At 40.5% G+C, this 13,734-nt stretch overlaps 1 protein-coding gene across 12 annotated transcripts in view; it reads right to left on the bottom strand.

Moving 5' to 3' along the window:
* The window catches only part of RC3H1 (ring finger and CCCH-type domains 1), a 57,101-nt gene that overhangs the window by 8,839 nt on the left and 34,528 nt on the right, over positions 1 to 13,734 (bottom strand). For 5 of the 12 annotated variants that reach the window (XM_052666160.1, XM_052666163.1, XM_052666164.1 and 2 more), the window contains exons 9-19: positions 13,482 to 13,594; positions 10,067 to 10,348; positions 9,562 to 9,779; positions 7,604 to 7,977; positions 7,092 to 7,223; positions 6,322 to 6,492; positions 4,472 to 4,682; positions 3,967 to 4,057; positions 3,697 to 3,832; positions 1,489 to 1,659; positions 750 to 865 (exon numbers count right to left, since the gene is read on the bottom strand). In XM_052666160.1, coding sequence (XP_052522120.1) covers positions 750 to 865; positions 1,489 to 1,659; positions 3,697 to 3,832; positions 3,967 to 4,057; positions 4,472 to 4,682; positions 6,322 to 6,492; positions 7,092 to 7,223; positions 7,604 to 7,977; positions 9,562 to 9,779; positions 10,067 to 10,348; positions 13,482 to 13,594 — 2,015 coding nt within the window. The remainder of the gene's footprint in view (positions 1 to 749; positions 866 to 1,488; positions 1,660 to 3,696; positions 3,833 to 3,966; positions 4,058 to 4,471; positions 4,683 to 6,321; positions 6,493 to 7,091; positions 7,224 to 7,603; positions 7,978 to 9,561; positions 9,780 to 10,066; positions 10,349 to 13,481; positions 13,595 to 13,734) is intronic. The other 7 variants (XM_052666165.1, XM_052666166.1, XM_052666168.1 and 4 more) reach the window with 5 other exon arrangements.

The following is a 13,734-nucleotide window of genomic DNA, read 5'->3' as shown; positions in this document are numbered from 1 at the left end:
ACAGTTTCCCCTTTGGAAGTCTCAGTCTAATGGTGCAAAGGAGAGCTAAGAGCGGATATAAGAAGTGTGGACTTTCATGAACTATTGAAAAGGATGCATTCTCTGAATAAATATGCAGATTCCAAACCACGTGCATGAAGTACCACAGTCTTGAGTAATGACGCATCTGCAGCATTTGAGCTTTTCTGATAACATCTGAGTATCTGCAGATACTTGTAGCCAATGAAAACTGTAGATTCCCCAGCACTGCCAGCCAACAACTTATTTCAACTGAGTATCAAACTAATTCTAGAATCTACATTAAAAATTATTGCCTCCTAATAAAAATGAACTCGGTTTCAAAGCTATGTACTATCCTACACAGCACTCACATTACAAACCGGGATGGAATAACTTCCCCCTCACATCTGGAACATTCATTTGAAACTAAATCAGAAGATAATTCTTCTACTCTCACTGTGCATTTCCCACTCCCCCCTATTAACCATCCAATACTGACTAGATGAACTTCTGGTCTGAAAAATACAGCAGTTTTTCTGCCGTGTTAACTATTGTACAGCGAGCTACCCATCAGCTGAAATGGCCCTTAATTCACACTTACACTACAACAACTGGATTTGTACAATCTTTTCCTAGCAGTTGCTTCCACATCAGAAACATGAGGCAAGAGGTATGTATTTATATAACAGTCTGACCCCAATTAAGCCATTTCCCTGTTGTGCAAAGAAAGCTCATAGTATTCATGTTACCTGAATGCCAGTGTGAGGTCCTCAGCTGGAACCTTGCTTTGTGGTTCTAATTGTCCATTTTCTGTCTGTTTAGTGGTGCCCAGTTTGTTTTTTATATCCAGTGAAGACTGGCTTTCCTTTTATTTTAAAAAAAAAAAAAAAAGGGGTGGGGGGGAGAAGAAATAACTCTTTAACATGGTGTTAAAAGAACCTGAGACTTTTTCTTTGGGATCAGTGATGAATGCCTGTAAATTGGAGTTGCAAAGTGCAGCCCACAAAAGCCATGAGACAAGAAAAGAGACTCAGTAAGATATTCTCATCATCTCAGGACGCAGTACTTTCTGAAAGGAAGGGGTAATTCTTGTAAGAACACACAAAGACCATAGACTGTAACAGCACACAGACCACTGAACACTAGCCAACACCTGCAGGAGATGTTTTCTGTACTAAAGCAATTTACACAACTCACAGCACAGTGATCTTGGAGACAATTCATATTTTCAGCAAATCCAGCGCCACGCTCATTTTCAAACAGCAACAAAATAAAAGCAGAGTATTTTAAAGTGGCTCAAATTCAAATCCTTTACAAAGAATCACAAAACTTCTCTGGAGGTTTCGAAGAATCAAGAGGTGAAGAGGGAGATGGGTGACTCCAGCTGTTGGCAGCCAGCAGAGAGCCATTTTGCTGGGGTGAAAGGGCTGCAGGCAGCTACACAGCCCTCCACTCCACCTCTCTGCCTCCCAGCCCCACAGCACTCACCATGCTCAGCTCCCGGGTTCTCTTCCCAATTTCCCTTTCCACCTGGTGTAGCTCCAAGCTCAGCTGTTCACTTGAGATCATCCCAGGCCACTTGGGAGGTGGGGGTGGGGGCTGTGGTTGGCCTGCCAGAGTAGTCGCCTCCCTCTGCAACAGCAGCCTGTTACTAACAGCCTAAATGCATAAAGCCAAGCACATACACAACTGAGCACATGGCACAGCAAGCACAAAAAGGGCACTAGGCTATAACTCTGGAGTATTGCTTATTTGTAAAACCAAGACCTTCTCACTCCATGCTTAACAAGGTCCCACCTGAAATAATTTCAATGCAACTTCAAACATCTCTTCTACATACAGACATATCTTTCCATTTTTGAAGTGTTTAAAAACCTTTTACTGTAACAAATTTGCATGGATATTCCCTGCATGCCTCTCCCTTCCTGAAAGTAAGGTAAAGCATAAGAGCAAAAACTCTTTTGTGAGCTACCTGGTGAGAAAAGATAAGAGCAGATACATAAACCTGCTGCTTTGTTTTACAGTGTAGAATTTATCACACCACTATGTTAGAGTTCAGTATATATATAAGATAATGGCATATGTCATTCTCTACTGACCCAGATAAGGAAGCACAGGAAGAGAGAGGGTCAGAAGACTGTAGTCACAGGTTATCAGCAGCCAAGTTAAAAGCAGTAACCATGTCAGCCACTCCAAAAATCTGTTAACATCTGGGAATGAGTTCTGTGAGTTTGTGCTCTGCATTTAGACACTGAGAACTGCACCATCTACTCACAGCCAAGCATATGGCTGGTCTATAAGTAGAGGCGCTCATTAATTTGACAAAAAAAAAAAAAAAGCAAGATAATCTAGTTATTTATGCTCAGACTTGAATTTTAGTGACTGTGACAACGTGGTAGCAGGCAAATTATAAAGCTTTCTGTATTACAAATATACTTACAACCTGAAGGCTGCTGTTTCTCACAATAACCTGTGTGTTCCAACAAATCCAAATTGTTGGATTTACCATCCACTACAGTAAAATCGAAGTTCAAACTCAACTATGTAGGATTTAACACTGACACAACTGCAGTAACAATGAGGAGGAGAGGCAGGACATTCAAGGGTTTTGAAAACTTTCCAATACTCTTCCATTATGGCAAAAGTAGACATGCAAAATTTTGAACAATCTCTTGTTCCCAAACAAGAGCACGAAAACACAAGTTACGTTTCAAGTATCTAAAAAATACAGACTACTTGTAACTGCTGCTGCCACTTCAAATTTGTCAGCCGTTATCACAAATCAGCAACAATCCTTCTAACTTGACACAAGTTCTCACACAGCCATAGCTTCAGTAGAAACTGCTAACCACTCACTACTTATAGCAATTCCTCCTGCAAAGACAACTGATAGGAGTACTTGCTGAGGAACTTAAAATAGTTTTCTAGTGTTTTCTGAAGACAGAAATGTTTACTGATTTTTCCCCTGCTCAATGTATTACGAAAATGAAACAAGCAAAAAAAAAAACAACAAAAGATTTGCTATATCCACTGCTTCGTTATGCCCTGGTATTTCTCCTTCTATTTAAATCTCACAAAATACAAACAAAAATTTCAGCTCATTAATTCCTTTACAAATGCAGACTCCCATATTTCTTTATGTTGCAAGTGACAACATTTCTTCCAAAAGGAGACAAAATATTAAGCTTTAATTTGTTCAGTTAACTGTACTTAATAGTTAATTTTCACTTCTGTGGCTTGTGCTATTCAGGAAGAAACAGGTACAACACAAAGCCAAACATGAAACAGATGAAGGTCACACAGCTGTCTGCACACAGAATCAGACATTTTCAGGGCCAGTGGAGCCAAGAGGAACAAACAGCCATTTGGAAAAAGAAGTTTGCCTCTGAGTGAACAGGTGAACAGAGAGGGGGAGTGAGAGAGATAATGAAAGCAAACATGAATGAGCAGAGTGCACATTCAAGTTTGGTGTTGATTTGCTTAATTGTGAAGTCCTGGAAGTTTCTGGTGCTAAGCAAAGAAGTTTACACTTCTACCACAGTCCTAATGTCTATCATCAGAGAATTAAATATTGATACTGAGTATTATTACAGAGAAAAGGGTCATCAACATACAAAAAGCAGCTCCATATGAAAAGTTAGCTCCATCTCTCTCTCCCTGCCACTTCTCATCACTCTTACAAGTGTTGGTACCAACCTCCAGTCCTCTCATTTGTGTCTGCTGGCTAATCTGATGGTCCACTTGCTGCAGCTCCATGCGCAGTTGCTGCTCCCGCTCAGCTGAGGGCAACTGTTTTCCATGACCAGCCACATCTGACATGGACAGTCTCTCCCTTTGAGATCAGAAAAACAACGAGAAGTAAGGAGATTAAAAATAATAATAATTGAGCTGGTACAGAAGGAAAGAGATAAAAAGGAAGATCTTAGAAAAAGGCAGAAGAAAAAAAAAAAAGTAGAACACTTCTACCTGTCATTGAAACGTCCCTGAGAAGGTATATTCTGATGGGGAGAATATGGAGAGCCTCCCCAGCCACCATGAGTTCCGTAAGGACTGTAGTCTGCCAGCAAACAAGGAAAACAAGTCATGTTGTAATCCTACAAAATTATCACTTAAATCACTCAGCTAACTCATACCTGAGAAAGCAGCCAATTTCTAGATTCTGCTGCAACAGATTTAAAGTAACCTCACCTCAGAGGGACCAGGAGAACAAATTAATTTTCCTGTATCACTGACAAGTTACCAACGCACATTCTGTGTGTGAACAAATCTGTCCTTGGAACAGGAAGAAGCTGCAGCTTTTTATCTGGGTTTCTCAGTCTGCCACAGCTCTAGCAGTTATTTTACGGTCATAACATACACCTTAACTGTATTTCTGAGGCAAGAAAGAAGCTCAGAGCCTGTTCACTTTGCACTATACTGTAGCACTGAAGAAAACAGTGACAACCATCAGAATCCCAGAGCACGTGCATACCTGAAATGATTGATTTGGTGGAAGCTCCCTGAACCGCCATGGCCTGAATGGGACCAGAATTCTGGTACATTGCTTTGGAAGTACGAGAGATAGCCCCAAATCTCGACACAGTCGGTCGGTCTCCAAATGGAATGAGGTCATCATCACCAGCCTCTGCTGCTCTTCTCTGCATGTCTAATCGTTGGTCACGCATGGCTTTACTATCCACGTTCTAGACAAGAGATGGGAAAGAAGAATTTAATCAGAAGAGAGCAAAACCAAATAGTCTTCCTGTTCTGCAGTTTATATCTCTGCTGCTTTTGGTTCACGAATCATTAGCTTAAGATGTTCACCACTACCACCAATGTGAAACAGTTGCCAACAGAGCAAACCAAGAGAAGAGAGCAGCAGCCGATGGAAGACAGAGAAAGTTTAATGGGACAAGCAGTGAAGAACTAGAGAATAAAATCAAGGAGATCAGTAGGCATCACTGAGGAATACATATTCCTTCCACAGTCCAAAAGAAATGCCTCTGAAGCACAGGGTTAAGGCCTTTATCATCTAACAGCCTGCAGAATTGGAATCAGTCATAAAACACTTACTTGGACATGTACAATGCATCTCTCCATAGTCAGATTTTTCTTTAAGCAGTAGTACTGTTTGGAACACCCCAGTTTCTAACTGAGGTTCATAGTCAACACTCTTAGGGGCCACAAAAGACCAGAGAGAAGTCAAAATTTTAAAATCGCTTCATTACAGCTCAAAATTAAAACTCTGCAAGCTTTCAGTGAGGAGAGGACTGATGGAAATTGACCAGGTAACAAACAGGAATAAAGGGATGACAGTAGAAATCACTGCTGAGCTGAAAACTAAAGAAATTTAACATGCTGAAAGAAGCATTAGGCAAAGGGATTCTAAAAAAAGCCTGACATTTTCATCTCGAGTCTGTTAGATGATAGCATCAATTCTCATGTACTTCTTTTTACTGAGTGACGAGGAGTTAAAGCAGCAAAAGTCACAATGCCAAATGCATGAAATCCAGCATTATGTATTTTCAGCATCTCTAAAATAGTCCCTCAGAAAAAACAGACATTTCCCTTCAAGGTCTGCAGGCATTTCTACTTCCAAGGACTAACACTATACTTCTTCTGAAATGTTAGGAAGAAACAGAACAGTGGTGTTACTTCAGAATCAGATTTTTTTCCTACACTCACGTCTCCCAGTAGTGGCCCCCCAGTAGCTCTGCCCCTTTCTTTTTGCAGAAGTGATCTAGAAAAACACAGCTGCATGAAGTAACACCATATCCAGTCATAGCATCAGTGAAGGACTGAATATGCACAGCAAAGAGTTGGAAACTGTTCTCAAGATGAATCAATCAAGTGTTATGACTACACTTCCTTTGAGAAATTTCAAGCAAATATAGAGCATTCTTGTGGTCACGACATCTCAGGAAGTCTTTCTAATAGCATCTAATGATACAGTTGACAGCAGTCATAATCACCGTAAATGGAATTAATAGCACAAAGTTATGGTATCTCCCTATTACAGAGAGGAGTAAAGGAAGCAACAGATGGATGTGTCTAATTAACAAGCTGCCTGCAGAGTCATTTTTAGATTCCAAGTAAGCATAAAGAACCATGGCAGAGTAGTTAGCCTGCATCTACATCCAGAATTTAAAAACAGTAATGCAGGCTGTTTATAACCTCAAAAGCAGAGCACTCCGCTCACTTGCAAATACACTCTTTCACTATGATGCACTTTTGAGCTTAAAAGTCCATCACAAGTACTGCCATCAACACGGAGAGCAAAGAGTCCTTCCCAACCTGGAGAAGCAGTAACCTTTCTTCAGTGCTCCCGTACTCCCTACATACCGCCATCTCCACACTCCTTGCTGCCACAACATCTTTGGGTTTTGCATCTTTGGTTCCAATGTAGGAGCCGATGGTGTCACAGGACCAGGGAGAGTACTGGCTGTAGTCATTTCCTTTGTATTTCCCAGCTACCTTCAGGTCTTCGTCTAAGTACTGTACAAAAACAAAGATCTGGTTCTGTCAGTAAGGAGAAGATGCAGCTTCACAGCCACAACTGATTAGATCAGCAGCACTGAGCTTAAAAAGACACCATCAGAATTTATTATTGTTATTATTTTTTAAATTGAATCCATTTGGAGTTAGGCCACAACAGGCACAACACATATCAAATCCTGATCGCCTGGTAACAGTTCCAGTGTCAACTGTTCACTTGCTCAGTATGAGAGTTATATATTAACCCTCGTTTAAAAAACAAACAATACCAAAGAAGCCCCACATCTCTGTCAAACTGTTGGGTAACTCAAAACTTGTCGGGAATGAATGAAGTCAAGTTTAGTGACTTAAAGCCTGACAACCTCAATTAATAATGGCTTGATCTAATTCCCTTGGTGGCACCTACAGCAGATCACTTCAGATCAGTGGTAGATCACATACTAGCCAGCCACATTGGAGATCATACTACAAGGGCTTCACACCTGCAAGATATGATTATCTCCACAATGTTTTTCAACACAGTACTGTTCTAATTTTCTTGTTATTGTCACTTGTCAGCACACACAAAAAACTCTACAATATTTTCTAACCATACTCACAAGTAAAAATATGCTTACCTCTTCTGAATGAAAAGGATGAGGCAAGGTTGGAGAAGGTGCAAAAGGAGGTGGGGAAATAACCTTCCTCTCCTCTAACTGTGCCATGATCTCTTTCCTTCGTCGGTGCAGTTCATCCAGGCTGGGATGAGGCTGAAATTAAGACAGAAATACATTACAAAACTTCTGAAGCATTAACATACTGAATTACTAAATTAGAAAATGTTTTATCCAAGCAAGGGATGGCAGCTGTATGTTGCAAGAAATGGAAAACTACGGTACTTATACTTTTCAAGCTCTAAGCAGCAAGCTGCTTTTTTACACACTAACATCATTACAATTGCCTAGTTGGTCAATAATAAACAGCCTTCTGGTTTTCATCAGCTTCACCAAATTCTCCTTTTTTTTTTTTTTAATTCCTCATAAAACCATCACCTTATTGAAAAAAAAAAAAAAAAGAAAGATCCATTTCTCAACTAGTTTGTATTTTCTCTCTGGGGAACGATTTCAAAAACACAATAGGAAAACCGTACCCGGTGGCAGGAAGGTCTGATCTGACTGAGATGCGGAGCCATTGGGCAATAACCCTCCGCTTGTGGGTATCTGTCCCTGGATTCAGGTACGTAGGAGGGTACAGCTGCTTGTGGAATTTCAATGGGCCGAGGAAGCCCTGTCCCCATCTCCTCTCGCTGATAGGGCTGCACAGGGGGATACACGCGGCGGCTGTCGTAGTGTGGTGGATATATGGGCTGTCCCATGGGAGGATATTGCTGCGGCTGTGTGTACTGGGGGCTCACCACACGATCCTGAAGGTAGGGTGAGTAATGGTCTAAATAAGGCGGACCGGGTTCTGGAGCTGATGGAGGAGGCCGCACAAAGCGAGACATGGTTTGAGGATAGTAAACTCCTGAATTTAGGCAAGAAAAAGACAAACGAAATACAGAAATTAATTACAACAATCGTTCGTAAACGCAGGTTGATCCAAATACTGCAGTTTACAAGTATCACGATCACAGGAATAAATTCATTCACATTTATTGTTTGCCACCGCTGTCTAATAGGTGTTTCTACTCAATGACCACTTCAGAAAATCCTGGAGAAGCAGGATTCGATCCAAAGCACAAGTGACAGCAAGATGTAAAGATTACCGTAGCTGAAGAAAAGGCAGCGAGATCGAGCCCACCACAGGTACCACAGCATAATAACTAGAACTAATTCACTAGGATGTCTCTCTTTTCACATGAATGCTTTTAGCTAGAGGAGAGCTAAAAGCAAAAGGAACCATCATTTTGTATGCCTCTATCCATGCAACTAAAGCTCAGTTTGCCCCAACACATCAGTCACTGCCTGCACAAACAGGGACTGATGAGGTTTTTAAAGTTATTCAAATATTCCTTCCACCTCTTGAAAAGCAGCAGCAAATTTCAGTACTGTGAACCACAGGAAGATCTCTAAAAATCACATCTGCTAATTACCTGAATGTTTCAGGTAATTCATCTGGAATTTCTGGATAATTTAAAAACATATATGGACAGGGGCACATCACTAAGTATGAGCACATTCAACTTTGTGGGTAGCTTACATCTTCACTGGCATGCAAAAATTAAATACAAGCTTCCTATTCCCCCAAATGCTTTCCTCCACTCCTTTCTAGAGCTTCTTCTTTCCGCTTCCCTTAGTCACTTCCTTTCTTTTTCTATGACATTATTTTCACTTTATTTCAGTTCTCTCTTCAATTTCTTCTTTCAAGACAAGACTAATTCCCCATGTTAATATAGCTGTAGGTTTGTGTTTTTTTTGTTTTGTTTTTTTTTTTTTTATAAATATTCTTCAATATTTTCTTTCTCCATTTGGTCTCTTCACATATAACTTCTCCTCCTGTGTCCTTTACTTTTCCTTTCCCATTATTATTTATTACTATTATTTATTATTATTATTTTTATTATTATTATTTCCATTTTTTTAACATTGTTTCTTGTGCCCAGCTGTTCTCCACTTTCACTCGTTTCTACCCATCATATGCATGAGCACACATTTCTGAAATATTGACACACCTTGCATTAAAGAACTTATTTTACCCCTCAAGAATAAATCCCTCTGCAGCTTAAATGTTTCTTTCCATTATTCCTGCATCAAGTTGAATTGAGGGTTACCCTATTAATTTCCTGACCTGGCCAACTGTTCAGAAAAACTGAAGAAAGAGGACTTAGTACAGTGGACAAAAACCTCTAAAGCAAATGAAAACAGAGTCCTCAATCAAGACCTAAGCAGTCTGGCAGGAGGTAACTCACCAAATGCATTTACACACTAAAGCACACCTGTGCAGCATCCTGACACATGCATTTCCATTGTACTTTACCATAACCACAGTAATGCCTAAAGTCTCCATAACATGCAGAAAAAACTGATCGGAAACATAAACACCAAGGTGAGAAGGAAAAATAAAACTGGTATGTAAATCAAAAGACAGAGAGCTTGGCCTCAAATTTACCTTGTTGGTAGGGTGCTGGCTCAAATGGTGGGGCAGTTCCCCTATGATCTTGATAAAAGATATCTGCCTGCTGAGTATTATACAGCTGAGATCCACGAGGTACCATTTGCAACTGTTTTGTGACAGACACTGAAGGCAGATCTGTTGGTGCCCGAGCAGGCACAGGATGAGGGTTCACTGGTAAGGCAGAAATAGAGCTCTTGGGGACAGATTCCAGCCTAAAAAGTAGAAAAATGACATTGCCCATTAACAGCTGATACAGTTCACAGGCACTCTGTCTATATCTCACTTTCTGAAGACTTGCATCATCTCTTCCAATTAAAATATAAGCAATCAGGGATGTAATGCAATTTATAGTTTAAGCTATAGTTTTCTATTGCACTCTACCACTACAAAACAAAACAACAAGAAAACCATTCTGTTTCTTTCCTAAAGAATGGGTTTACTTTGTTTCTACTGCATATTAACACACAGCACTTTGAACAACAGTTAGGAAGACCCGTACAAGTTAGGAGGGGATCCGGGGGCACTGCTACTCAGATGGTCCATCTTCCCTGGCTTCAGAGCACTTTCATAACTGGAGTCAGTCCCTCGAGAAATAAGTTGCGTCACTGTGCTGCCTGTTGACACAATTCCATTTGGCAGAGCAGAGGTTTTCCTATTGGGCAAGTCCACTCCCCCTTCATCCGAGAGGATAGCTCCTGAAGGCAGGCCCACCTCATTCAGCTGGCCCAGGGAGGCACTCAAAGGTCTTCTTGGAACCAGACGTTTGTTCATTTTACGAAATCTTCAAAACAGAAGTTACACGTCAAAAGCCAAAACAAAACACTGAAAGGACTTTCAAGATTTTTTTTTTCCCCCAAACACAGGTGGCACCCGAAGCTTCAAGTTCATATTTCATTCATGTTTCCTAATGACTTGAGGGATTTATTATTAATACCTGGCAGACTGGGATCTCACTGCAATTCGACACGTTGATATCAATTTCAATCAAACGAACTAGTATCGGTCACACCAAGGATGGATTTTTCATGACAAGTACACCAAGCACTCAGAGCTCAGAGAATCTGAAATCTTACCTCCTGCACATATATCCATTACAACCGTAACGGAGCAAACCAACCAAAGAACAAACAGCATATGAAATACGACCTGTAATAATGGAAGTTTCAAAGCAAGATTCACAGACTATTCTCTACATAAAGACTTCAATAAACCAACACCAGACAACTAAAGGAATGATAGAAGACGATCAGATTCCCTTTTACACCATTCGTCCAACAGTAAGCCAACTTAAGTCCGTAGTGTCAAAATTGTATCATCTTTACAAAGCATGATCTATCAAGATCTACATTACTATAGCATATACAGCTTATACCACTTGCATGGTTTGATAAATGACTACAGAGAGAAAAATCTCTAAACACAATATAAGTCAAAATCTAACAGCTTTTGATGAACAAAAAAGAGCCTTTTAAAACACCAGCAGACTGATGGTACCAGACTAACAAAGAGAGCAAATTCCAGAGTTGAAGGTCCTCCACTAAGCCTCCTGCTATTAGCTTAGAAACAGGAACACAAGTGGGAAGGCACATCTGTTAGCCTGAGTGCTCACAGAGCAAGAGACTGTTTCCTATGTGGGAAGCCTTCACAGGGGTTGGACTGGCTGAAGCAAACGCTCTGAGCAAAGTGAGATGACAACACAACAAGACTTTAAATCCAAGTTATGTGGTAATGACAGGAGGCATCGTTCAGAACATATTAATAGGAATAAACAGATATTAACACACTATGAGCACCCGAGGAGGGACAGACAGTTTAAGGCATTCTAAACACACGCTGCTCAGAAGTCATTCTGGCATTTCCTGCCAGCTGGAGACACGGAGGTGAGCTGAAATGAACTCCCAAGACTCAATGTATCACTTTACTTGGCCATCCCACTCCAGGCTAAACTGGTTTTCCCTGCAAAGGCAGCAGCACGCCATGTTCTGTCTGCCAATAACTTCTGGTCATCTCACTCATATTAGGTCTCATGGAGGTGCAGTGCCTCCTAGCTCCTGACCTTTTGAAGGTCTGCATATAAATTGCAGGAGGAAGACAGCTAGCAATCCCTGCTTGCTCATCTAGAGCACAACAGTACGCTCAAGAGACAGACACACACATACAAACACTCATTCCAAAACCACAGCAAACATTTCTAGATACACGCCATAATACAATGCTTAGAAAGAAACACAGTTATACAGTGTATCCCTCTGGATTCTTCCTCAAAACACAATGTTGCAGTCTCCAGGTGCGCAGGACAAAAATCATCTTAAACAAACAACATCAACAGAAACAGAAACACCCCCACCAAAATCAGACTTGTCCTCGGTCCATTCCAAGTTACTTAAGCAGCACAAGACGACAATTTGCTATCAAGACATCATCACATACTTCCCTATAAACCCACCTTGCAAAATTAAAGCTATACACAGGTATGTAACAGTTATGCAGCAACTATTTTCTTCCCCCAGAAAAGTTTATTTCAGGGATTCTGCCATGCATATTACTCATACTAAATATTTCTAAAAGGAGAACAATTAAAGCGCAATCTACTAAAAGGAATTAAGCAGAGATAAAAGGCACAAGGAGGAATCAGAACTCAAAGTTTTCCAACTGCCTACAGTAACTGCTGCAGCTGACACACAGCACTCACCTCACTTGCCCCAGGACAACATTATCACTAAAGCAAACAATCCAGTCTGGATAAAATTGGCCTCCTCCACCTGCAAACCTGACAAACTGTCCTTGATATACACTACTAGTTTAGAGGCACTAATACTGACTCACCACCCTTGTCAATCATCCAAAATAGTACTACCAGTCTTCATCTTAATATTACGACAAAAGGGGAAAAAATCCAATTGTTTCTGCAAAAAAAGTACCAAAGTCCCCATTCTGCTTAGCTTGAAGAACCGCCTTTCTCATTCTAACACCACGTGCTCTCCTCTTTTTATTTCTTTTTGCCTATGTATTGCCTGCTGTATAGCTAATGAACTGCTGTACCACTACTTGAAGCTTTAGAGGTTTAAAGAAAAAGCAGACACCATTTCCAAATCTCTGGAGTTGTCTCCTGATTGCAGAAAACAAGTATTCTGCTTGGAAACTTTAGTCCTGAAACCAGAGGTCAAGTTGCATACACTTTTTTTCTTTCAACTCTCAATACAGCTTCTCTTTTTTTTCCTAGAAAAACCATAAATAAGCTTCAAAACAGAGTAGCTTGCACTCAGATAACCTGCCTGGATCTGTAATCCATTCAGCTTATTTTCTGCAAACTTCCTATGTCCACCATTTTGTTACTCTTCAGAAATAAAGTCAACCACCTTCACGCTGTTGCACATGTAACTAGCTAAACAGTACCAGCCAAACTGTACAGGATAACTGCCCAAGAAAAAAATGCACAGTTCTGTGCTCTTTAGCTTTGTGAATAGCAAAAGCAGCACAGAAGAACAAAACCCTAGATCTGGGAACGTGTCAGTATCAAGCTACCTCTCACACTCAACTATAAAGCCAGGTTGAGAAACACACAAGAAGAAGTAACCACAATGAATGCAATCTAGTAGCATATTTATACACACAAAAGAATTAAAAAAAAAACAACAAAAAAACCAACAAAATGTTTATAATGTTTATCCCCAAAATCTCAAGTAATGCTTCTTGTGCAAATATCAAAGTTTCAGAGCTGCACTGTTGCTGAACAAAGCAAAACATTCTCTATTCAAGAATGAACAGCTCCAAAACTTTACAGGTAACTGCTGTAACATTTTCGAGTTGTTTCTGGCTGGTGTAACAGACAAGTTACGCTTCCTCTCCCCATTCCTAGATGTGAAGAACTAAGGATAAGGTGAAGCAAATACTGGACTGATCTGTACACTTACTTCTCTAGCTCCTCCTGTGAATGTGCAAAGGTGCAGCTGGCCCCTCGGGGGCATCCTCCTCTCTGCTTCATGTCTCGGCACATGTACGTCTTGTATTTGCTGTGCTGAGGAGGCTGACAAGGTTAAAAAAAAGAAGATATCTGAATATAAGTGCACGTAGGCAAGAACAGGATATATCCTCCCTTACTAAAAGACTGAGGTGTAACTAGAGTATTCCTTCAAATTTAAGCTTTCCAGGAGTACCTAATAAGAA

The sequence above is a fragment of the Tympanuchus pallidicinctus genome, unplaced genomic scaffold, assembly GCF_026119805.1.
Source record: "Tympanuchus pallidicinctus isolate F22 unplaced genomic scaffold, pur_lepc_1.0 scaffold7, whole genome shotgun sequence".
Lineage (NCBI taxonomy): Eukaryota > Metazoa > Chordata > Aves > Galliformes > Phasianidae > Tympanuchus > Tympanuchus pallidicinctus.
Note: the sequence above shows the minus strand (reverse complement) of the source record. Positions and strands in the feature narration are given on the sequence as shown.